The 24868-nt window shown below is 53.3% G+C and overlaps 4 protein-coding genes across 5 annotated transcripts in view; 2 read left to right on the forward strand and 2 right to left on the reverse strand.

The window, feature by feature from the left end:
- LOC122366637 (excitatory amino acid transporter 2-like) overlaps window positions 1-935 on the forward strand; it is a 50650-nt gene extending 49715 nt beyond the window's left edge. For both annotated transcript variants that reach the window (XM_043339122.1, XM_043339124.1), the window contains one exon: window positions 45-935. In XM_043339122.1, the coding sequence (XP_043195057.1) occupies window positions 45-143 (99 nt within the window). In that variant the 3' untranslated portion in view covers window positions 144-935. The remainder of the gene's footprint in view (window positions 1-44) is intronic.
- A 34-nt stretch (window positions 936-969) lies between these two features.
- Window positions 970-7956, reverse strand: LOC122366638 (pyrroline-5-carboxylate reductase 3-like). Its single transcript, XM_043339125.1, has 9 exons — window positions 7705-7956; window positions 5758-6048; window positions 5234-5544; window positions 4927-5032; window positions 4553-4800; window positions 4079-4196; window positions 3466-3692; window positions 2902-3023; window positions 970-1508 (listed from the first exon to the last, which is right to left on the reverse strand). The coding sequence occupies exons 1-9, from the start codon at window positions 7736-7738 to the stop codon at window positions 1445-1447; spliced, it is 1521 nt and encodes a 506-aa protein (XP_043195060.1). The 5' UTR covers window positions 7739-7956; the 3' UTR covers window positions 970-1444.
- Window positions 7957-9577: 1621 nt separating this feature from the next.
- On the forward strand, window positions 9578-13323 carry LOC122366643 (E3 ubiquitin-protein ligase Hakai-like). The gene is made up of 5 exons (XM_043339137.1): window positions 9578-9764; window positions 10117-10362; window positions 10726-10812; window positions 11200-11385; window positions 11708-13323. The coding sequence occupies exons 1-5, from the start codon at window positions 9639-9641 to the stop codon at window positions 12599-12601; spliced, it is 1539 nt and encodes a 512-aa protein (XP_043195072.1). The 5' UTR covers window positions 9578-9638; the 3' UTR covers window positions 12602-13323.
- Window positions 13324-13939: 616 nt separating this feature from the next.
- LOC122366641 (low-density lipoprotein receptor-related protein 5-like) overlaps window positions 13940-24868 on the reverse strand; it is a 36679-nt gene continuing 25750 nt past the window's right edge. Inside the window, exons 10-21 of the mRNA XM_043339135.1 lie at window positions 23864-24097; window positions 23244-23550; window positions 22540-22684; window positions 21039-21169; window positions 20565-20715; window positions 18587-19116; window positions 18098-18267; window positions 17689-17781; window positions 16958-17298; window positions 16320-16524; window positions 15737-15936; window positions 13940-15360 (exon numbers count right to left, since the gene is read on the reverse strand). Coding sequence (XP_043195070.1) covers window positions 14301-15360; window positions 15737-15936; window positions 16320-16524; window positions 16958-17298; window positions 17689-17781; window positions 18098-18267; window positions 18587-19116; window positions 20565-20715; window positions 21039-21169; window positions 22540-22684; window positions 23244-23550; window positions 23864-24097 — 3567 coding nt within the window. The 3' untranslated portion in view covers window positions 13940-14300. The remainder of the gene's footprint in view (window positions 15361-15736; window positions 15937-16319; window positions 16525-16957; window positions 17299-17688; window positions 17782-18097; window positions 18268-18586; window positions 19117-20564; window positions 20716-21038; window positions 21170-22539; window positions 22685-23243; window positions 23551-23863; window positions 24098-24868) is intronic.

The following is a 24868-nucleotide window of genomic DNA, read 5'->3' on the forward strand; positions in this document are numbered from 1 at the left end:
GGTTCGAACTGATTCTGACCTCTGACCGCGCCTGTCTGTTCCAGCCGACCAAGAGCGCCGCTGCCGCCCGCGATACCAAGGTGGAGGTCATGTCTGAGAAGGCCAACGGCGGCGCCCCGCTGGCCAACCACTCTGACATGTGAACGGTCGCCGCGCCGTAGTCCAGCTACTGCCGCCGCTGCGTGCTCGCTTCCTGTAACTGAGCTCTCGTTGTGTAGTCGTGCGATGTCGCTATCAGGCGCTCTGCGTAAGCCCTCGGACCGAGGAGGTTGGGCGAGTAGGGGGGAGCCGATTTCTGTGATGAGAAGCGCTGACGCGCCGTGTAGCTGTCCTTCCCTCGGCGTGGCCGCAGCCCGCTGATCATGTGCTTCTGTGTTATCGGTGGCGTTAAGGTGTCAGTGTTACTCGTAATTGCAGCGGAGTGCAGAGTATCTCTAAGCAGGCAAAGGAGAGTGGCCAAAGGTATACGTACCACGCAACGAGGGATATTTGCACGCAATATTATACCAGCAAGGCCAAACCTTCATAACATAAATCCGAATATTCACTTACAGACCGTTGCGTACGGTTGGGTCCCGATATTCGGGGCTTCATAACGCACTGCCTGTAGAGGCTTATCATACTGGAACTGCACTCCCACACGCATTAACACGGCTGACCCGAGCGTCTGGCGGAAATCACTGTCTTATCAAGCAGTCCTGCGAGCTATGCGAGCTATTGGTGGTTATAACATGTTAATTGTTAGTGCAAGTTAGAAAACATCTCGGATAGAAAATGACATGTGCTTTCAATCGCAATGAGACAGAAATCAGAAAAGAATTCAGGAGGTAGAGAGAGCTAGTGATTCCAAGAAGGCTGGGTGTGCTGTTCTGGAAAAGGCGATGGTGTAGCCGATTCTGCATTGTCCGTGCATCTAATACACCATACTATCGAAACTCCTTTTTTCTCGACATGTGAGGAGGCACAATTCCGGTTGATTGTGGGCTTTATTGGAGCTTTGATGAGCAATGTGCAGTATATCTCGCATTAGACTCCAATTACCAACAGGCCATGTCCTTTCTGCAATCACGCATTGGTTGCATGAAAATAACTACCACCGATCCATATTCAGACACTAAAACAGCTGACGATACTGCATGCATCTCGGTATTCTGAAAGCACTTTATGGAACTTACAACGTGCGGCTTTAAAGACACTACAAATGGCACGTTTCTTTTGTCAACGCGCAACAGCATCAAACAACACGCACAATGGCTTGCAGCGTTCACTACGTACCGTAGTGCGGCATAATCTCGCACCACGTCTGCACCTGCAGCTACCCACATGCCCTTTATGAGTATCGTACACGCCCATTGAACAGTGTTAACTGGCCTTTCATTCGCTGGTGAAGATGCTGATGATGTTATGAGTGATGCTGCTTCTCTCAATGACGAACTGGGACACTTCACTCGCCGAAAGTGTTTCGCACTGCCCTCTGGAAGGCCTGGACGGCGGCCGCCACGCCCGACCTGCGGCAGACAGATACACGCAGTGTCTTGTAACGAGATATACTGCAGTTGCACGGAGGTGGAAGAGGCACGTCGCCAGAAAAAGAGGCAGCAAACGGTCAGCCGACAGTTGATGCTAACGACTGACCATAATTCTAGCTGATGCTGTCAAATTCCGGGGGGGGGGGTGTTTGAACACCCCCCCCCCCTGCGGTTTTTCGCAGATATCTCAAAAACGGCGGCGCGGAGCGCCGCCGTTTTTGGCACACCTGTTTGTGCATCTGTTCCGCACATGTTGTGAAAATTTCAGACCCAGGTCACCTTAGGTCAGGTCACCAGGTCACGCTAAGTGACCTCACCTCAGAAAAAATAAGAATGCTCGTCATAGCTACACCGATTGATTGATTGCCTTGAAACTTTCAGCGATTGATTAGAGCAACAATATCTATAAAATGTTTATCTCGGAATTTTGATATCGGTGACCTAAGGTCAGGTCAATTTTGCGACCTCTCCATTATAAGTCAATGGGAGAAAATTGAAAAGCGTCTGTTTTGCACGAACGTTATTCTAGACACTCTCAAACATCGAGATGTAGGTAAAATGGACACACTGAACCGGAAAATGGCAACTGTGACCCCTCGTTATGTCCCCGAGGTCATCTCAGGTCACGAACAGAATCTAACAGTTTTTCGCTAATAACTTCTGATAGAGACGTGCTAGAGCGCTGAAAACGCCTTAGATGTGTTCGGCTCGACGTTGCGGATCGACTGATATGCAACATGACCTTTTCCGGTCAGGTCATGACCTTGACCTGAGGTCAAATTTTCAAGTTGACCTTTCAAGGTCAAATTATAGTTCATTCGACGCGTCTCGACGAGAGGAACACGATGGTGGCAAAAGTAATGTCATGACTCTTTTGAGTCAAAAGTTATTACCGAAAAAACGTTTTTCGTAAAAACGGCTATTTTTGAAGTTTTTGCCCCCTGGAGGCTAAACCGTTGACCTGAGGTCAAATCTGAGAACATTACTCAGAAAGGTCTGTAAAAGGGCTATCGAATGCGCTTTTCCGCGGCGCTGTAGCTCTATCGGTTCCCGAGATAGCCGCTGGCAGTTTCCAAAATGTTGAAATAGTGGAAATTTGACCTTTGGTGACCTCTGGTGACCTGACCTTTGACCTGACCCAAAAAATGACCGAAGTGTTTTCGTCCTTATTTTGGACGTTCTTTCGATTGCCGCTTACCGCGTGTCGCTACGTGGCCCAGGAGCCGAGTTAGAAGGGGGGGTGTTCAGACACCCCCCCCCCGGCCCGGCGCGGAATCTCAGAGCACCGGCCCGGCGCGGGTTAATGTCGGTCGGGTCCGCTGTAGTGCCATCAGTGCCCACAGACCGGGATCCCCCTCCCCCGCTCACTCACTTCATGTCAGTGCGCTGAAGTGCCATCAGTGCCGACAGGCCGGGGTCGCCTGGCGGCGCCGCCTGCTCGCTCAGCGTCGCCGGGCTGTCTGCTTCGAGCAACAGGTGACCGGCACCCACCAGCTGGGAACAGAGCAGGTCTGGTGGTAAAACGTGAACGGTACCGTCAGATGAGAATTGGGGCCTGGGGCTGGGTGCCGGACGAAGTGCATTTGCACGAAAAATAAGAAAGACGACTGCTGAAGCAGGGGTATGAATGAGAAATGTAATTATATTGAATCAGAGAGCAGATGATCCGAAAAGTTTGCCGATTGCGTCAACCCATTACGAATCAAGTAGGCCAATACCACCTGAGAAATAAATTAATTCACATAGGTAGCACTGCGTCTTCAAACAAACACATTGTTCCACGTGCTTCAAAACGATGACTGCATCAAATATGTACAGGCGTCATTTCTTTGGCACTTTTCATGCATGCTAAAAAAACGGTCCTCCATCCCACAGTCCATGGAGCCCATCGTCCCAATAGGCCTCCGCGCCCCTAATTCCTCTTTGTCGCTCTCACCGTTTGTGCGGCCATCTTCCTGGCGATGTGCCAGGGCAGGCCGACATTGGCCGCGCCCATCGTCAGCGCCTCACAGAAGGCCAGCGCCATGGCCGGCCCGGCCGAGACGGCCGCCGAGAACGCGTCCAGTCGGGCATCGTCGAGAGGCTGGCTGACTCCCATGGCGCCGCACATCACCTCCAGACAGAGCAGCCAGCTGTCGGGCAGGTTGGCCGGCACGGAGTAGGCTGGAGGACCGGGGAGGGGAGTCAGAACACTTAGCAGCCAGCTGTCGGGCAGGTTGGCCGGCACAGAGTAGGCAGTAAGACAGGGGAGCGGGATTAGAACACAGCCCACAGTCACCAGTCACTTGTCCGGAACGGAGTAGGTTGTAGGGCAGGGGAGAGAGGTGAAACACAGAGCAGCCTCTGCAGTCAGCTGCAGTGCACTGCAAAGCCTGAATGTTGAATGGAACTGATAAATCAAATGGCGAAATAAATGCGGCATTTTCATTGCTCGAAAGCCGCACGCTGATTTTGAACTAGGCAGGCGTAGCTAGCGTTGCATTGAACCACACACAAACTCACTACCCAAATAAACACCAGCTGCTCAGCGGAGCGTGTTGGGAACTCACCGCAGCATCCGGCGCCGGTGCGGACGGCCAGGTTCACCATACACCGGACCACGTACACCGAGCCCAGAGTCTGCACGTCGCCCGGCGCACACGGCGGCACGAACTTTGACGCCAGGATCTGAGAGCGGCGAGCAGGGGGAGAACGGGTTAGGCGGCGCGGCCGGGTACTAAGGAGACAGCGAGTCGATATTTAGCCAGTAAAGTAAAATTGACGATTCAGGTTAACCGACGTGATGAGGGTCACTAACCGAAGTATGCATTTGAGCGATAAATAATTACCGAGCTAGGCGTCGATGTCGTCGTAACTAAGATCAATTTCAACTGAAACAGGGTCGCCTCAAACGCATCTAAAACACAGGTTACTGAAACCACATCCGCGGGATCCCTTCCCACTTCACTCTCTCTCTCTTCTCCACGCACCTCTCCCTATCCCCATCAACCTCCCCTCTCTCAGCATCCCCCCCCCACTCTCACCGATTCGATCCGCTCTCGGCCCAGTCCGGGCACCACAGAGATAAAGCAGCGCTCGCCGATCTGCGGGTTGGGCGCCAGCGCGTGCAGCACCTCCACTGCCACCGCGGGCGGCACGCACAGGAGCACCACGTGGCACGCCTGGACGACCAGGTCGTTACTGTTGGTCACCGCCGAGCCCCAGCCGCTCCAGCGCGAGAGGTTGCGCGCTGACGGCGCCGCCACCGTCATACGACCCGAGTGGATCACACCTGGGGCCGGGAGGGGGGAGGGGTAAGCGCACGGCACGGGCGCGGAGGGACGAGTAGCGCAACTGACACAGTCGAACCTTCCCCGCCCGCCGCCTCTACACCGAGGCTACCGCTTGTTACACGCACCTTTGTCTAGGATGGCGCGGGCGATGGCCTGCGCGATGGTGCCAGCTCCGATAAAGCCCACCTTGTTTCCGCCGAGACCGATCGAGTACGTCACCCGGCCCATGTCCTGGCAGATGGAGAGATGGTGGTAGGTCGTCAGTTAAAGTCTTCACCTAGACATAACACCAATGGAATATGTAGCACATTCCGTAAGCCACGCTATTCACACATAGACATCCCGTATTGCAACCCACATCGGCAGAAGTCCTGTGAAATCCCGCCCTGTCCCGCGCTATCGACTCCGTTCCACCGTCCCGGTGGCGCTCACCCCGTAGGAGACGTCCTGCTGGGCGGCGCTCCGCGGCGCCTGCTCCCGTGCGGCGGCGCGGCGGTTCGGCGTTCCTCCGCGCCCCATGCCCGTGCTGGTCCCGCCCACCCGGCGGCCGAAGCTGCGTCGCTCCTTCCGCAGCGTCAGCAGCTTCGCCTGAGTGCGCAGCCTCTGCGAGCCCGACACCATGTTCAGGTGGTGCTTCCTGCTCTTGGCGTGCTGGCGCAGCTTCAGCTTGTGACAGCGCAGATGCGTTTTGCACACCAAACACTCTGCCTTGTACACATCATCGGCCACAGGCCGCAGCCAGCCTGGAGTTGGGGAGGGGTGGGGGTGGGTGGGCAGTTAACACTCTGCAAGATTGATGACTTTTTATTTGACTTTTTATTTTTTAGCCCGTACTTGAGGTCTGCATCCACAAGTTCTTAAGAAATCAAGAATCAAGGTTGAAGAAACTTCAAGAATCAAGAAACCAAACTCTAATAAATTCTTACCAACTTTTGATGAATAACATGCAAACCAACCTTTGAATTCAGGGAGCTCCTCCCACTCTTCCTTGTACTTCTGAAAGTAGTAGTCCTTGGTTGCAGTTGCTGGCTGCAAAGTCACATGTATTTCTTCCTCTGATCCACCCAGGTCCTGTTCAGCAGCCTCCTCTATGCTGAAGTCAGCACTGGGATCACCATCCCCAGCCTCCATAACCTCCAAATCCTGTGAGCCACTGGGCCCTGCCTCAGCTGCTGATACTCTGTCCTCAGACTGAAGCTCTAGATGGTCATTTCTGTTGTCAGCCAAAGCATTGGCATCCAGGATCACTGGAATGGACAGTGTCAATGAGAATGCTGCATGCGCAGATGGGCATTGCCACATCAAGACCATAGGACTGCAAGCCGCTGTGGGCATGTGTAGCACTACCTGGACCTTTCCAAATGAGCACACCAGCTGCAAAACAACACTATTTCAATTAACTCAGATGACAGTGTCATTATGTTAATTCACTCATTTCAACTCCTAGGCTATGTTGATGTTAGCAGATTACTAGACGCTTTAACATGATATGGGTATTGGGTACGTACCACACGTCATCCAGTAGGCAAGCAGGCGACAGGGCAGTCATGTTAAGGGCCTCGGTTAGGACCAATAAGGACAATGCATATTTACACAGATTTTATTCAGGGGCCAGATACTTAGGGGAGAGTGGGGAAAGATGCCCAGGGTTTTGCTATGTCATATATTATTCGAAAATGACGATCGGAAAGCAAAAACTTGGAGTTTCAACGGAAGCTGACATCATTTTTCTCGAAAAATATCACACTTTCGTGCCTGAAATATGACAACTTTTTTTGCTAATAAGCATTTTCCTGAAGAAGTGAAAGGGGGGCATCTTACCCCACAGGGTGGGAAAGACGCCCCCTGGGGTTGGGGAAGATGCCCCCCTGCACTATAACGGACATAAATGGGCACGTGCATCGCCTGAACGAATCAGTAGTCCCTTCGAGCCTGCAGTAGACACCAAACGTCATCGTAAGGGCCCTCAAGTCAAAAGTAGTCGTAAGGGGCTTCAGAGGTCATCGTTGGGGCCATCATAGTCCAGCGCGGCCAAACAAGCCTCCGTGGTGGCGTTCGGAGACCACTGTGGGGCCCTTATATGTCTTCATGATTCTTAAGGACCCTCGAGCCCATCGTGGGGACCTCAGCTGCCAGCGCGGCCCGTGGAGCCAACGTGGGAGCCCTCAAAGGATGTCGTGAGGGGCCCTGGAGCCAATAATGGGGCCCACAGAGGCCGTCGTGAGGGCTCTCAGAGTCAGATGCCGCCCAAAAAGTCGCTGTGTGGGCCGAGAGACCGGCATGGGGAGCACCCGACCGTACTGGACTCTCAATAGTCCCAGATCGGCTTTTGTCTCTCATCACAAGTATGTAATAAATGATTTGACGGGCTGCTTGAAGGACAGCCTACGGATTCAGGGGGGCGACTTTCCCCATCAGGACAGGGGGCATCTTACCCCAAGGTACCGAAGTAACATTAAATCAGTACAATTTGTTAGCCGTAAAACTACACCCTGAAACAAACTGTTTGGGACACAGTACATGCATGTTAATGTATCACGACTATAGCAAGGGACGCAAAAATTATCTACCTTCTTTGATATTTACAATGTTTTGACACCAAAATATTTTTTGAAAGCAGCAAATAAAAAACATACAATCACCAGCCAGCCGTTGCCCAACTGAGCTTCGCAAATTTTTGTGCAGTTAACAAGGCAGGCTTCCGCTTTACGCTAAGAACATTAATTTCCAGGTTCGATTCTTTGTTTCCCCGCTAGAGGGGGTGGGGCGTCTTTCCCACCCTGGGCATCTTACCCCACTCTCCCCTACATAATATCCTATCTTGATCTACATTTGTGAATATAGCATGAGGGTAAGTTAGGCATCATTTTGTTCAAAACAACAGGGTCATGTGATATTCTTACCATTGATATTCGTACCAGTATCGTCCCTTGACATCTTCCCGATCCTTGGAATTGGAATCCACGGTTGGATGTTGTTGTTGTTGTTGTTGTTGTTGTGTTTGTTGTTGTGGGTTAGGGCGTGTAGCAACTTGGCTCTTAGTCTTGCGGCTTGCGTCCAACTCCACGGTTGGAATCAAACAACCCGCGAAAAATGCATGCGATAAAATAGACAATACACAATGGGCGGAAAAGGCCAGAAATGGCAAGAAATGGCACGGATCAAGAAAACTGTTTGATGATTGGCCAGCAACTGCCAAGAATAGTGCTACAGTACGTCACTTTCGAACCAATGAAATTAAAAGGTTGGTTTGGGCTTGGCCCGCTTGGTTAATATTATTCACTCATAGGGTCTGTAAGATGCTTCTGTGATGTTTAGGTCAAAAGACAAAATTGAAGGTCTATTAGGTAGTTCTTACGGCATTTGATCGCCTTGGTTCTTACCTTTCTTACTTTCTACGATGCCTTCATGATTTAGTGCTGATGACGTCATTCACTTTGGATTAATATCGTTGGTGGCTAGTGTTCTTCACAGCTTGTTTTAATACAAATGCGGTGCTTGCGGCGCCATTTGTTTTTTTTATGTATGATAATTTGCAATAATTATTTTGCGATTTCTGAGTATTGGTGTGTAGATGAGGCATGGTCAAGATAAAAAACAATCTAATCTGACCCCTTGGAAGTACCTTAACCTACATGTTACCTAAACCTACTCACAGAGGAATCACTGATTCAGTTTGCCGGTATTGGACGCTTGAGCCCTGGCAGCTGAGCTACGCGCCCTAATCCTACAAGAACAAGAACAAGTTTGCCGGTATTTCATTTTTTAAGGCATTCCCTGGCTAGTGTACCACTACCAACCACTTGAAGATCACCTGATTCAAAAATATGTTAGGCTGGCGGCTAATTAGTCTCCGCTCTATCGTGACTTGAGTCCGATTTATTGACCTAGGGATGGATGAGAATGTCAGTTGGTGTTGGTTTGGCGCCTCAAATTAAGGAGTCTGAGTCTTTCCGCTATTAGTGGAGCAGACATCACGCAGGTTTCCCAACCAAGGAGAGCCGAGAGGCACTATACCCAAAGATGCTTCTTTCTCACAAACCTTTAAGAAACCTAACCTAACCTATAACCTACAAACCTACCCAACAACCTACAAACCTGCAGCGCCTCTGCTCGCTGGTCGCCTGTCGGAAAACCTTTGTGTAACGTCTGCTCTACTAATTATGCTACCTTTCCACGCTCCGGCTTGATGGATCCACCACACTGATGTGCGGTACTTTCAGAGACTGTACATCATTACATGGGCTCATAAATCCATTATCCATATTCTATTACTTATGTTTTTAGACTCCACCATATGGATTATAAATTTTAACACTAGCTTTTTGCTTCAGGCTGCAAAACATAGTGATCTTGAGAGGATTTTGTTTGTATGAATGTACTCTATACTCTATAATAAGCTGTGTTATGTGAATTTACCATGGTTGATGATAATATATCAAGACAGTGGAAAACTTTTGAACTGGGTGACTGTTTTAGGCTTTAGCTAACATGTTCAGTTCCAAATCAAGTTTTATGATTCACATGTGCAGTGAGTGGTTATTTCTGTGAGATCAGCTAAACTCAAAGATCCTTGTACTGGGTTTATGCCACAATAATACAGATCCTAGATCTAAAGCATACCTTTTAGTGGTAACTGGGATTCAATGGGGATATTAAATCTTAACCTGTAGTTTATTGCAAGGTTCACTGATAATTCATAATAAGCAGGTGTAGGATGCAGGTACTAGGATTGATCCATGCAATGACACATGTTTGGTTGGTAGTATGAAAACAGCTTCAGTTAACTGTTCTCATTCGTTTCAGATCAAGGCTGTAATTGCTAAAAAAAAAAAAAATGGGTGTGGAAGATGAGGGGCATTCTGGTGCTAACAGAGCCACCAGATCAGCAGTTCGCTCCACACCAGAACATGCTCCTTCCAAGCCCCGTGGTAAAGCTAGGAGGAGGAACCGCAAAAACAGGGTATGCTATTCTTTTATATTTCAACTTGTGTCTACATTAGACATGATGATGATTTCAGTACTCGCTTCTGAACATTTCATACATTAATCTGAACAATCCCAACTTTCAATGAATGTTGGAGCTTCAGCTTTATTTTAACCTCTTCCATCTTCCATTGATATTGTCATTTCCAGAAATATAGCAGAAAGCAAATGCATAGTTAGCTCAACTCTCAATCATGTAAATTATTCACCCTACTCTCTGTTCAATATGGCAGTTGTGATGATATTCTTTTTATTCAGTCGAGGTTTTACTCAAGCCTCTGAAGTGTATAAGGTACGATACTGACAACAGAACATAATGCCTCACGCAGGTGATCGAGAGTGACGATGAGGAGATGCCGGCGGCGCCCGCCGAGCCGGCCGACCCGCAGGAGCCTGCCCAGGAGGCGCCCCCGGCGGCGCCGGCCGCGCCTGCGCCACGCACGCCGTCGCCGCCGCTGCCGCCGGCTACAACACTGGACATGGAGGCCGACATCTCGATGCTGGAGCCGGCCACGTTCACCACAATTGACCGCGGTCCGCCCGAGCCCATGCTGCGACTCAGCTGGAACCACAAGGTAAACACTGCCGCTTAGAGGGTGTGTGCGTGAAGTAACGCTGATAAGGTGCATTTATTGTGGTAAGATGATTTTTTCACAGATTAATTCTGCAACTTAGTGGGAACAGACGTGAGAAATATTTCTTCACAAGGCAATTACAAAACCAGATGTATGCTGAGCAAAGCAGAGTTGATTCATTATGTCATTTATTATGTTAACACAGTTTCCATCACTTACCGAATGTTTTCACCCGTGGGTGGAATCTTTTATCACGGCTGAGACCAGCAAAGTGTCGCAGCACGTGCTCTTTGCTGCAGCCATATGTCGATGTATCGTTTCCAGCGTAGCAATGACACGGCGCTGTCTTACCTCCTGCCACAGGTGAACCTGATGGCAGAGAAGGTGCTGAACCCGCTCATCTACATGTGCGAAAAGTGCGACTGTCCCGTCCTGCTCTACGGCCGTATGGTGAGTGCCGAGAGACGTCTTAGCTCATCGCTGGTTTGTGTACACTACATTAGCCAGCGTTGCGCGGTATAAACGACGCTCTGAGCTTATGAGGCTTGCACTATGTTAAAGTTGATGAATGTGCGTTTGAAAATATTTTATTTTATTCATTAGTTTCATATTGGTTATGTAAATGCAAGTTGTAATCATTTATTCGCTCATTCACCATGCATTAGTCATTCATTTTTTTATTCATTCATTCATTTATTCATCCATTCATTCATTTATTGACTCATTCATTCATTCATTGACTCATTCGTTCGTCCGTTTGTTCACCATTCAATATTGCATTCATTCATTCAATGCACATTCATTGATTCATCCATTCTCGCGCCTCATCCCTCCCAGATTCCGTGCAAGCACGTGTTGTGCTACGACTGCGCTAAGCCTCAGGAGAAGTGCTGGCGCTGCGGCGACCGTGCCGTGCGCGTCGAGCGTGCCGGTCTTGGCACGCTCTACATGTGTCTGCACGACGGAAAACGCTACGACAACAATGGCTGCCGGCGCACCTACCTCAGCCAACGGGACCTGCAGGTGGGCCATCAGTAGTTGGATCAACTGTGGTCTGAATGGGATGGAGGGCAGCAACATGGATGCCTTGCAGTGCCTATGCTTTGCGTGTGATGTCAAGTGCATGAATGGAAAAGTACGAGTATTCTGTGTGGCTGCTTTGGTTTTTGATTGTACGGCTTGCTCATTTTCTGGCTATTTAATACGAATTAGTATACTCATTATAATCCAGTCCATTCAGCTGTGATTAAGGTTCACCCATCGCTTTTCTATCGGTACTGCACATCATTTCCATTCCATCTCGGGTGCAATGTTGTGCCAACTGTTGGTCTTTTTTCACTTACAGGCGCACATCAACCACCGGCACCGGCGGGCGCCGCCCGCCCCTCGCACCCCTCCGCCGCCGCCGCCGCCGGCACCGCCCGAGCCGCGACGACTGCCCGAGGAAAAACCAGCCCCGGAGCGACGCGACCCGCGGGGTGGCGACGTCCGCGGCCACTCGTTTCCGTCCCCCTCGGCCGGCAGTCACAGCCCGCACGGCGGACACGCGCCGCGCGCCGCCGCCGCCTACAAGTCCAGCCCGCACGCCGGCGCCCACCGGTCCAGTCCGCACGGCAGCGGGTCCAGGGGCTCGAGTCCGCACGGCGCCGGATCGGTGGGATCCAGTCCGCTCGGATCCGGATCGCATGGATCTGGCGGACACCGCGGTCATCATGGCGGTGGACATGGATCACATGGGTCACATGGATCGCACGGATCTCACGGATCTGGACAGGGATCTCGCGGCTCGGGACATGGATCCGGTGGTGGATCCAGCCACGGATCCGGCCACCACGGGTTTCCGCCGACCAAGCAGGCGCCTCCGCCGCCGAAGCAGCAGCCGATTCAGGTGATAAGTTCTCAGCGCAGTGGCAACCTCATCACGATCCCGATCCAGGGTCAGGAGCCGCCGCCGGAGCCGCCGCCGCCTTCCCACCCGCCGCCGGCGCAGCCGCAGTACGCCGGCTACCAGCCGACGGCGGCCTACTCGACGCCCGGCTACGGCCAGCCGGAGCCGGCGCCTTACTACCAGAGCACGCCGCCGCCGCAGCCGGCCGGCTACAGCCGCGCGTTCCCGCCGCCGCAGGTGCCGCCGCCGGTGGTGCGGCCGGCGCCGCGTCAGTACCAGGCGCCGCCGCCGCAGCCGAGCCCGCCGGCCTGGCCCAGCCAGCCGCCGCCGCTGGGCAGGTACTACCGGTGAGCGTACCGCGACAATATGGGGCGGCGTGGTGACGGGAGGGAGGCTACTGTTCACCGCCAACAGCTGACAGTGGTCGGATTTAGATGGGAAGTTGAGGAGAGCATCGTGAGTGAAAATAACACTACGTGGCATAAATATGAAGGATCTACAATGATGATACAAATAATGAGAAGCCATTTTGGTAGTGCTTGTTGCACAGTGAACGTTAATTCAGAAAGGACTGGACGTGAGAGCCAGTATATTTTGTAAACGTTTTGTGTTAAGAAAAAATGATGACCAAGTTAATCTTTGCTGGACGGCCAAGTCTTTGTGGTAGCCTTTACTGTCTGCGTTTGGGTCGCAGTCAGTATGCCTTGCGCTGGACTGCAAGGCGGACCGCATTTGGTGACTTGTTAAGTGCTGTGGCATGTCTTCCGGACTTGTTAGATCTGTGCCTGTTGATGGCTCCATCCGTGGAGCTGCATGAATGTTGGATTTGGGTGGTGGACTGATCGAAATGATGTGATGCTAGCCGTGCCTTGGAAGCGAGTAGTGACAGACATAGCGGTCTGATCCGTTACCATTGTCGGTGGCTTCGGCCTTGGGCCTTTCCAAATTGCATAAATGCAGTGCATTGCATTCGCTTTTTGAGCCTTTGGCGTTTTGTCCGATACGTTTCCGCCATCGACCTAACTGATGGAATTGCTGCGATGAAGCAGAAATACATTTTTTAGCTGCCCACATCTTTGCCGCAATCTTGCAGTCGTTCGGTTGTATGTTATGCTCCGAAGCATGGGGCAAAAATGTAAGCAGACAGCAAAGCGCGACTACGCTGTGAGGTAAAAATGTACACTTTGGCAGTGAGGCTACGAGCCATATGTCGCGTTACTGTTCCGGGTTCATTTGGTATTGCATTTTGGTCAAGTGCCGACGAAAATTTGGGGGCGCATGTCTTCCTACAGCCAGCGCCGTCACATTTTGAAGGTAATTTGTGCCAATTTGAAAGCCTTGTAATTCGATCGGCGAATATTCGGACCACATCGGACATGAACGAATAATGTACTGTTGATTACAGACGCCCACACTTCAATGGATGGCAGCTGCAAACCAGGTGAAACAGCGTCGCAAATTAGTGTCGCGATAGAGTTGGAATGGCCGTACTGCGTCCATGACGAAACACTAGATGTTATAAACGGGAATTGACCGGGCAGGTTCCTCGTATGCTGTGTAGCCTTTGCAAGTAGAAGTTAAATACATGTCTATTAAAAAAAAATTCGGCGACAGCTATCCAAAAACGGCAAACAATGCACCACTGAAGAAAGGTCACACGTAACCATTCTAACAGAAAAAAAAAATCAATTTAGTCACATCATACAATGTATTCACATATGTCACACTGAGTCAGGCTTAAACACTCGCATAGATTTCCTCCAATCTTAAAAAGCGGCGCACAAGTCATAGTCGTCCTATACAGTCTCAGTTTGTCCACGCGTCCATGGCAGGCGGGCGGGCGGCGCACGACCCGCGATTGTACTGACAAGGCACACAACATATGGCAGAGGCGAGCGGCGGGCGGGCGCGCATCGTCTTTGTACCGGGCGCCGCGCCAACCGAGAACGGTCGCGGCGCCCGACAGATCAGCCGTGGCGGCGGCGCGCAACAATGAGGTGAGTGAGTGACACCGCGAGGTAAGAGCGCCAGCACTGCGCGCTCAGTTCAGCTACAGCATGTAGCGCTCGGCGGCCGGCGACGGCGGCGGCGGCCCGGGCCGGTCGCGGTGATCGCGGTGACGCGATCCGCCCGGCCGTTTGGCAGCCACGCTGGGCGGCGGTGGCGGCGGTGGCGGCGGCAGCGCCACGCCGTACGTATCCGACTCGTAGTCCGAGTCGAGCGCCGAGCCGCACCGGTACGCGTAGTAGGTGGCCGAGTCCGAGTCGCACACGTCCGTGCTGCACGGAGTCGGCGGCGGCGGCCGGTTGCGCAGTTTGTAGTAGCGGTACGAGCCGAGCGTCGGCGCGTGGCTGGAGCCGGCCGCTGCCGTGGAGGCCGCGGCCGAGTGCAGGCCGGTGGCCGGGCTTGGCGGCGGGTTGAGCGGCTCCAGCGGGTACCGGGTGCCCGCCGAGCCGGAGCTCGAGCTGGACGCGCCCGTCACGTGCGCCCGGTCGTAGGGCGCCGAGCTGACCGGGCTGGAAGCGGGCGCCCCGGGCCGTGACAGCACCGAGAGCTGCACTGACTCGCGGCGCGGCCGGCCGCTGCGCCGCGACGCGCCGGCCGGCCGCGGCCGCACCGACGGCCCGGCGGCCGGCGCCATCGGTCCGCCGCCGGCCGCCGCCTCGATGGGCTCGGCCTTGCCGCTGCGGCAGCGGCACCACCAGAGCACGAACGCCGAGACGGCCAGCGCGGTGACGGCGAACACGGCCAGGATGACGAGCAGGCTGTGCTGCGAGCGGCCGGCCCGTCCGCCCAGCGAGTCGGCCGGCACGCCGCTGACGCCGCCGGCGCACACGGCCGTCAGCTCGTCCTCGCCCAACTGACAGTGGTGCACGCCGTCGCAGAGCTGGCGCAGCGGCACGCACTGCTGCGAGCGGTGGCAGAAGAACTGGTTGGGCTCGGCGCCGCAGCAGGCCGTCTCGTCCGAGCGGTCGTCGCACTGCGGCACGCCGTCGCAGGCCAGGCCTCGCTCGATGCACTGGCCGTTGTTGCAGGCGAACTGGGCGCCCGTGCAGGCGGAGCAGTTGTGCTCGTCAGCGCCGCCCTCACACTCGGGCTTGCCGTCACACCTGGCGAAGAGGACGGACAGGGACGGCGTCACTCACGGGTCGTCACCGGCACAACACGATACAGACACTGGGCCGGCATATTGAAAGACGAAATCCAAAATGTAAAAGCGCGGATTCAACAGACCGTGATGACCGTGGAAGAGCGTCCCAGTTCATTCCCTGAAATAATAATATACGCTATACAGTAGGGTCGTCCAACGGCAGATTAATCTTAAGTTAGTAAGCGAATAAATCAAAACTTTCGCGATCAAAGTTTTGCCCCGTGCCAATGCTTGTTTAGTTTGCCTCCTTATCCTAACCAGCTTACTCCTTAACCTCATCCATCCTCTCTCACTTCTAACCACTCCTATCTTTCTTTCTCCGTCCCCTTTCTCACCTCCATCTGAGTGGCACGCAGTGCGGCTCGCCGTACGGACAGGCGAACTCGTGGTGTGCGCACGACGGCGGCCGCTGGCACGTGCGGTTATCGCGGCCCAACTCCAATCCCAGAGGACAGGAGCAGAGCGGCCGGCCAGACACGGCCACACACAGGTGCGAGCACAGGCCGTTACCGTAGCACGGGTGCGACACGATCATCTGTGGAGAGAGGAGGGGAGGCGTCACTCACTGGATGGATACAAAACATTGGAGAAACAGCGCCACATGTGAGCTGAGTGGAGCAGTGGACCATAGGCAGCGGTCCTTCAGGTTCAGAACCTCACTAATGGCTAAGATGAGATGGGATGTGATCGCACATCAGAACACAAACATTAATCGGAACAGCAAAGGGTCCTCCCATTTTAAAACTGTCATCCCTGTTCAGATAAGGTTAAACTTATTACCATCCTACGCCCTCGTCCTTTCTTCTCTCCACATTCAAGATCTCTGCCAAGTGACGAGACCATTCGCGTAACCTGACAGTGGCGCCGACCTGTTGTGTTCGGCTGTTCCCGCGGCTGTGCCGCAGGCTCCTGACTGACCTGTCGCGTGCGGTTGGCTACGGCGGCGATGGCGGTGAGTCCCTCGGTGCGGCTGACCACGGTGCTCAGCTGCTCGCCAGTGTGTTTGTCCACCCGCTCGATCAGCTGCTGTTTGGGGTCCACCCAGTACAGGTGGGGGCCGAGTACCGCCAGGCCGCGGACGGCGCCCTCCACCTTCTGCTGCGAGCGGTCCACCAGCACACGGCTGTGCAAACGAAGACAGAGGGAGAGGGATCAGAATTAAAGTAGTTATGAAGTAGAGGTGGAGGTGGAGAAATGTAGAGCGGTCCACCAGCACATGACTGTGCGGGAGGTGAAACAGGTGACCGGTCAAAAAAAGTGGCAGAAACGTCCATCAGCATACGGCAGGTGTTCAAGGGAGGCAGAACGGGCGACATGGCGTCACAAAATGAAACCGACGGAAAAATAGAATCTGTTAAAAGAGCACTGATCGGACGGAAAGAATGTGGAGCAGAACGAAATCAGACAGGGCTACAGAACATTATCAAGAACAGTTCGTCGGTACTCATTTCCCTGAAAAACAATACAATGGGAATTTTCCCGCCTATGGGAAGAATAGGCGGGAAAATATGAACGCGCCACTGAGCAGTAGTTTGTTTCATCGTCGCAGTACTCACGCGCTGCCGTTGAGGTCGGTGACCCAGACCTTCTGCAGGTCGGCCCAGTACACGAGCTGGGTGTCGGGGTCGGCGGTGAGCGCCGACGGCGGCCGCTCCAGGTCGGCCACCAGCGGCCGCCGCCGCGAGCCGTCCAATCGGCAGAGCTCGATGCGCGCCGGCGGCCCCTGGTTAGCCCACACCATCAGGCCGTGCTCGGCCATCAGAGCCAGGTGGCGCGGCCGGTCGGCGCTGTCCGGCCCGCCCACCACCACGCCCACCTGACTGCCGTTCAGCCGCGTCACGTTGATGGTGTTCTGTTCGGCGCACGACCAGAACAGCACACCAGAGTACGGCTCCACCTGACACGGAAAGGAGGAACGAGCGTTACCGGCACAGTCAGCAGCTAAAGGTACACGACCAGAACAGCTCGCCCGAGTACGGTTCCCCGAGTACGCCCGACAAGCAAGGGTTGAGAGACTTGAGAGGATTCAATGGAGGTACAGCTAGCTTAGGTGAAGGGCCTCTGCGTCCAGCGCCCGCTTCTTAGTACCATCCCAGTCGTCACTCAACTCCATCACCACCGTTCCTTAAACCCTTTCTCACCGTGCCCCAGTCCGTCCCTGCCGCGCCTCACCTGTATATCGAAGGGCCGGTAACGGTCCGGTCCTCTGTTCTGTATGAGTGTAAATCGAAGGATCGCTATATTACCCACCTGCAGTATAATATCGAAGGGCCGGTACATTACCCACCTGTATATCGAAGGGCCGGTGGCGGACCGCGTTGCTCGAGCTGTGCACCAGGATCACCTGAGCCGTGTTATCGTCCCGGGCTCGCCGGATCGTCTGCAGCGCACGGCACCGAGTTAGTCAAGTATGAATAACAGTAAAAGTTAGTTTACCTTATCAATATGAAAAATCAGCCTGAATAGTCAACCAGCTCTCCTCTTACTTACACTGAATGAACAGTCATTATTTAATGATTCATTCATAATGAACATTACTTACTTCATGAGCACTCGGCATGAATGGTACAAGGGCGTCCAAAATTAACATGAGAGAAGCTGCTTCTATGTTCGCACCAATGCTGACCAGTCAGCATCACACTTAAACCCCAACCCACCCGTATAGCGGCTCTCCTCAGTCCGTCTCGCTGACTGACCTCCGTCTTGGCGTCTGCCCAGTAGAGATGCTGGTTACGCGGGTCGAACGATAGGGCCCGCGGATTGCGCAGGTGTGTGATGGGCAGTGTGATGTCCGGTGCCTCCCCCGGCAGGGTCATGTACCGGTGCACCCGCGAGCGCTGAGCAAACAGGAGAAACTCCGCCGGGGCTGCGCAAAGAACAGGAGGTGAGTTAGCAAAGAGGCACACAGGCGAGCCGGGTACATACAATACAGGCGTGTTAAACATAGCGTGTCCTTACAGCTCTAGTTCCTACACCAGGCTTGAACTACAACGTCTTCGAAAATCATCGATAAACGGATGACAGGAATCACGATGATAATAAAAATAAGCATCCATCATTATCCAACTACAATCCGTTAAACTCTAAACCTCTTCTAATAACTATTCCGACATTCCGCTCGTCCCCACCTTCCTTGATCATCCCCACCCCCCCCCCCCCCCTCCCTCTCAGCGGCCGCTACTCACGCAGACAGCGCCGTCCGTCGGCTGCCAGCTGGTAGTGGCTGCGGCAGCCGCACCGGTGCGGCGGCCGCTGTCCGTCGGCCGTCAGCGGGCTGGCGAAGCACAGGCTCTGACAGCCGCCGTTGTGCTCCACACAGGGCGTCCAGGCAGCCAGCTGGGAGCGGTGGAACACCAGCAGGCTAACCACGTACTTCACGCCGTCGCGTACCACGGTCCGGTTGTCGCCGGTCATTTTATCGGCCCGCTCGATACGGTCGTCGGTCCAGTCCGACCAGTATACATGCTTCCCGTACACTGCCAGTGTGTAGGGCTGTTTGAGACCGGCCAGCACCACGCGCCGGCCGTCGCCCGTCAGCTGTACCGACTCGATGCGCCTGCTGTCGATGTCCACCCAGAAGAGGCGGCCCGAGTCGTGGTCGACGGTGAGGCCGTCACAGCGGTTCACGGAAGTCACAAACTGTTCCGTGGCCGTGCAGTCTAGCCGAGACCGGTACAGCGAGGAGACGGCTGACCAGTCGGCCCAGAACAGGTACCTGAGACAGCACGGCGAGGTGTAGGGAGCCAGGTCAGATGTAGTGGCACAGCATGGGGTACATATCATGGGCAGAGCGCAGAGATTCGCCGTCCACACCACCAGCTGAGCAGCTCAAATCAAAGTATACCATGATAAAAAGTCGTTTAGTAGACTCATGACTCTGGCTGACACAACTTACAGGCAGTTCACACTCCACTGTCCAGGTAGGTCTACTTTTTCAGAACACTATCCCATATCATGGGGCTAAGGGAGAACTTTCCGATACCCTGATTTAGTGATGGGCTGCATAATCGAATCTCGATAGCCTCCCTTACGGCATGGCGGGACCATGTTGGCTCGGCCGCCAGCGTGCCTAGCCTGACCTGAGTCAAATGAAATTATATCATTACCATACATGAACTTGTCAATTTCAAGGGTTCCATAAGCATCAACTGGCGCTCCCCTAGTATCCACTCAACCTGTCATCACACTGTCTGACTTAGATTAAGCATACGAAAGTCGTGTGTCTGCATTCGTTAACCCTCGCCCGCACATGCCATTTTCCCATCCTAGAACGCACATGGGGGGGGGGGTTGCCACACCCCCCCCCGCGCCATTTCGTTCCTGTTGGAGATAGAGCTTAGCAGTAAAGACCAAAAAGATTCTTTGGGAAGAGACGAATCCAATGATACCCAGTTTTACCTTCTCAGGTCAGTCACTGACCTTCCAGGTCAGGTCAAACTAAAAAATGTTGCTGTTTTGGGTCACCGTTGGATATCAAGTGCGCTGCTTATCAAATACCGATGACGATGCTGTTTTCTGGTGCCAAGCCAGCTAGAACCTCTTTGTCACACTATCCGACCAGAATTTTGCTGCTGAGGTCATTTCAGGTCAAGTTAGGTCAAGGTCAATTATATGTGTTTGTATGTCTGTGTGTGTCTGTGTGTATACTGATGTGTGCACCGATTGTTTTTGGGTCCATATCACATGAAATCATGATCTGAGAAGCTTTTACCAAAAATGCAGTCAAAAAACTTCACAAAAAGTAAATTCAGCTAGCCTAAAACGCAATTATCTTAGATGACCTAGGTTGACCTTGACCCCTGTACATCGTCGAACAACATGTTCCATGATAGGTGGGAGGTAAGACTGGCAAAAAAGGCCGAAATCAGGGTGTCAAAAGCTCACAAGGCCCATGGCAAGCGCAAGATGTTGAGAATTGGCCATTTGGGTCATGACATGACATGAAAAACAAGGTCATATCTCCGAAACCAAAAATCACAGAAACTTGAAATTTTCAGTGGACATCAAAAGGATAGACGAGCAGCTATACGAAAAATCAGCCTTCTAGCTCTAAAAATGTTGAGTGCAGAGCAGAAAGACTGCCTGGGGGGGGGGTGGCAACCACCCCCCCCCCCCATGTGCGGGCGAGGGTTAAAGTCACCGACGGCTGTCCGTCGAACGCACCCGGCGCTGGCGTCGACGGCGATGCTGCGCGGGCTTCGGCTGTTGTCCCAGAGTAGCACTCGCCGACTGGAGCCGTCCACGCGTGCCACCTCGATCCGACCCAGCGCCTCCGACCAGTAGATGTTGCCGGCCAGCCAGTCAACCGCCATGCCTGGACCGAGGAACACATACGGCAGGCGAGAGGGATGTCAGACTCGTGCCAGCATGGGGCGCATTCGTTGAAATTGGACATGACGGAAAACCTATGGCAAGCATAAAATGACGCTTGATATCGACAGAAGAGTACAGCTCATTTAATCTCATCATTCGACAACTTGATTTCAAAATGATCCCAAAATAATGACAGCGTCATTCCACAGACAGTTCAGGTTCCATCGAAATGTCACCGCCCCCCAGTGCAATTCTCTCGCAGGAGACCCTTCTCAGTCTCTTCCACCTCCAGCTCCGTAACTGCCGGCGCTGGGCGCTGCTCACCCTCGGGGAACTCGGTGTCCAGCTGGATAATCTTCTGCAGTCCGGAGCCGTTTGTGAAGGCCCGAGATATCGACTTGTTCTTCATATCCGTCCAGTAGATACGCTCGTCGCGCATGTTAAAGTCCAGAAACCTGTGCCAAGGCGTCACCAGGTCATTGAAGAAGACCAAAACCATTTACACACAGGTTAACACGACGCCTCGGGGAATAATACGGTAGCGTAAGTTGGACTAACTGTTAAAATGCACTGCGGACAAACTTCGGCTGAAAAGGAATCATGCTACATCAAATTAACCCGCGCACCGACGGGGGTCTGCGCCAACTTCGCACCGACGGGGGGGGGGGCGGATGACCGCCCCCCCCCCCCCTGAGATCTCGAGAACGAAGCAAGATAGCGACAAGCGGTAAACGGCATCAGATACGCACGGCCAAGATCTACAATTTTTACTAAGGTCATTTTCAGGTCAGGTCAAAGATTACGTCACAGGGGTCGAAAAAGTCAAAATGGCGGCGCTAGATATGGAGAGAGTTTTTCTCGAATAACTTTCGAATTAGTCGAGATAGGAGCAAACTAAGGGCATCATCGTGATCCTCTCGTCAATCCGCATCGAATGATATATATGTTGACCTCGAAAGGTCAAGGTCAAAGGTTGACCTCAGGTCACGTGACCTCGAGGTCATCATGTATATCATTCGATGCGTCTTGACGAGCTGAACACAATGAGACCATCCACGCGTCTGTATCTTGTTCCTGTACGGAGTTATTGGCCAAAAACCTTTGGTGACCTTTGATGACGTCACATGACCTCACAGCTGCCCAACAGCAAAACAGACCTCAAGGTAGTGAAGGTTGATCGTATATGAAGTCATGTATGGTATATGGGGCCATTCCGACCCGTTTTAGTGGTAAAAACAGGGAGTTGATTTTTCCCCCATTGACTTATAATGGGGAGGTCGCGAAATTGACCTGACCTTAGGTCACCGATATCAAAATTCCGAGATATACAAATTGTAGCTACTAATGACCTAATAATATCCTGCGACTTTCAAAGGCCTCCGACATCTACTGTAGCTCTGGCACGGTGATAAAGTTGCAAAAAAGTGACTTGAGGTTGGGTCATTCAAAGTGACCTGGTGACCTGACCTTAAAAGGTAGGAGGTTCAAACTTGCACACCATGTGTAAAATTGATGAGGTTATAGTCATACCAAATTTCGCGGCGCTACGCGCCGCGGTTTTCCCGCTATTCGCGAAAAACCTCAGGGGGGGCGGATATCCGCCCCCCCCCCCCGTCGGTGCGCGGGTTAATATACTGAAACATGACATTACAAATACACCAAAACGTTTTACTGTCATCATAACAAGGTGTCCAAAATGGCCTGAAGCACAAACTTCTCTATATATAGAGAAGTCTGTGCCTGAAGTTATTCTGACCGGCAGTGATCTGCCCTGTCAGCCACACACCGCCGGCAGAAGACCTGCGGCGTCTGACCACGAACTCACCCGGCATCGCTGATACCCGACAGCGGAATGATGACGTCGTTCTGCGGCGTCTCCAGGCTGATCCGACGGATCGACTTGCTCTGGCTGTACAGCAGGAACGCCTCCGGGACGATGCACGTCTTCAGGTCCGATGTCAGTTCGTGGCCTGGAAGAAGAAGTCGGCGTCAGAGTGCGTCAGCTCTTCCCTTACGCAGACTGGTGCCATTATTTTCCGTATGTATATAGGTGATACCGGTATGAGATCAGACTGAAGGAGATCGGTACCAGATTAGCCTGATGACGTAATACGATACAATAGCACAATTCGTATGACCTGACACAGCCTTATTGTGTTCCCCTTGACCTGACCTGATCTCAACGACTCCTACTCTATCCTGCATTGTTTTCGTACATATTTCCGTTTCCGTCCATTCGCCCTGTTGATGTTCGAGGTCGGTGCCGGTTCCACGGCACCATCCAGTTTGTGATTCTGTTTACGGCTGGAGGAGACGGCGGTGCCAGCCCGCCTATCTGACAGCTTTCCTGACCGGCCGGCTGCAGTGGCCGTCACCCTTCCTGTGCCGGACGCGGCGGCGCAGACCCGTCAGCTCACCGAGGCCCGTGCACTCACCAATAGGACAGTTATTAGCGGATGGCCCCGTATGCTGAATTACTCACCAATAGGACAGTTAGTGGCGGATGGGCCCGTGTGTTCAATTACTCACCAATAGGACAGTAGCAGCTGGGCCCGTCGGGTGTGTTCAGGCACAGGTGCGAGCAGTTGCCGTTGTGCTGCCAGCAGCCGTTGGTGCCGGTCGGAGCTGTGCGCGAGACCACCTTGAGCCCCATCAGGTCGGGCAGGTGTTCGACGATCACCTCCCGCTCGTCGCCTGTCATCTTGTGCGCGCGCTCGATGGTGCGCGACGTCCAGTCGGTCCAGTAGACGAAGTTGTCCAGCAGCGAGATGCCGAACAGGTGCGGCAGCTTGTTGTTGAGCACCACGCGCCGCCCGGAGCCGTCCATGTTAGCCGTCTGCCGAGTCGGGGCGGTAGCCGGGTCACGTACTGGGCGGGTATGCGACACGGTACATGCATGCTAATCGGCGTGTACGCCAGACAAGTGGTGATAATAGCGATTGAAAAGCTGCGAAGATGAATGCTGAACCAGGCCGGGTATAAATCTCATGTTCAGCTCTAATAAAACAAAAGACGCCAACATTACAACATCGATAAGGGAACAGAGGAAAATGCACTTGCATAAAAGGACACCACACTGCTGCTCCACCCATGACTGTCCAGAACACAGCCACTCTGACTGTGTTTATGTTTTCAGACTGACCACCCACCTCGATTCTATCCTTGCCGGCGTCGCACCAGTAGAGCGTGCGTAGCTGGAAGTCCAGCGCGATGCCGTTGGGCCACTTGAGGTCGGCGTCGAACAGAATGTGTCTGCGGCTGCCGTCCAGAGCCGAGCGCTCGATCTTGGGCCGCACGTCGCTCCAGTCGGACCAGTACATGTAGCCGGCCACCGGGTCGACGGCAATGGCACGCGGCTCGTCCAGGTCCTCCGAGATCAGCACCTGAAGGGTGTAGAGGGGAGGATTAGGTCACTGCTCTCTAAGGGCTGTACCTAGGAATAGCACAAAGGAATAGTAAGAACTAAGAGAGAATTTATCCGAGGTCGGGAGAGAGGATTTTTTTTTAGGATTCGACCGGCATTTAGGAAAGTTGTGAGATGAAGACAGAGCCTGGGAACGGGGAGAGACGAGAAGACCAGAGCACTCAACGCTCCCTACGAAGGCAGTTACTAAGGATCACGCAGGCGGCATTATGTTCGTAGCATGATAGAAAAGCCGACTCCAGTGCCTGGGTGTCACGTGTCCGGCAGACCCAACGGGCCCCCACATCCCCATCGGTGGCTATCTGGGAGGTGGTCACACACACGACACAGTCGGTCCCGGCCACCAGACATACACCGTCCGACGAGCGGCCTGGGAAAACCGACCGGTCAGACGCTCCAAAAGCTTCGCCGAACACGAGAGTGACACGTGCACCCGATCATAACAGGATACTGAGATTGGACGAGAAAAATACACCAACACCGAATGCAACGGATGGTTCCCACAGCTGCGTCGCATGATGCCTTCCAGACAAAGACATGTAAAACATCAGGGGCAATAAATAGCACTAATATGACAATGCACTGTTGACCAAACACGGTCATGCACCCAAAACTGTCGCACCTCAGACAATGGCGCTGGTGTCAGCAGAGGTCAGCCGGGTCGCAGTTTTTCGTCGCGCCGTATCAGAACCGGGACAATGGATGATTCCTAGGTTCGTGGATACACCGT

This window comes from Amphibalanus amphitrite, unplaced genomic scaffold (genome assembly GCF_019059575.1).
Source record: "Amphibalanus amphitrite isolate SeventyFive unplaced genomic scaffold, NRLGWU_Aamphi_draft 000821F_arrow, whole genome shotgun sequence".
Classification (NCBI taxonomy): domain Eukaryota; kingdom Metazoa; phylum Arthropoda; class Thecostraca; order Balanomorpha; family Balanidae; genus Amphibalanus; species Amphibalanus amphitrite.

Bases quoted from the DNA above. Each gene is read 5' to 3' on its own strand.
- LOC122366638 (XM_043339125.1), bottom strand. From the start codon at position 7,738: ATGTCAAGGGACGATACTGGTACGAATATCAATG. The intron at 5,545-5,757 runs GTTGGTTTGCAT...CCCCAACTCCAG, and splicing joins GGAGCTCCCTGAATTCAAAG to GCTGGCTGCGGCCTGTGGCC. The intron at 5,033-5,233 runs GTGAGCGCCACC...TCCATCTGCCAG, and splicing joins AGCAGGACGTCTCCTACGGG to GACATGGGCCGGGTGACGTA.
- LOC122366643 (XM_043339137.1), top strand. From the start codon at position 9,639: ATGGGTGTGGAAGATGAGGGGCATTCTGGTGCTAACAGAGCCACCAGA. The intron at 9,765-10,116 runs GTATGCTATTCT...TGCCTCACGCAG, and splicing joins GGAGGAACCGCAAAAACAGG to GTGATCGAGAGTGACGATGA. The intron at 10,813-11,199 runs GTGAGTGCCGAG...CATCCCTCCCAG, and splicing joins TCCTGCTCTACGGCCGTATG to ATTCCGTGCAAGCACGTGTT.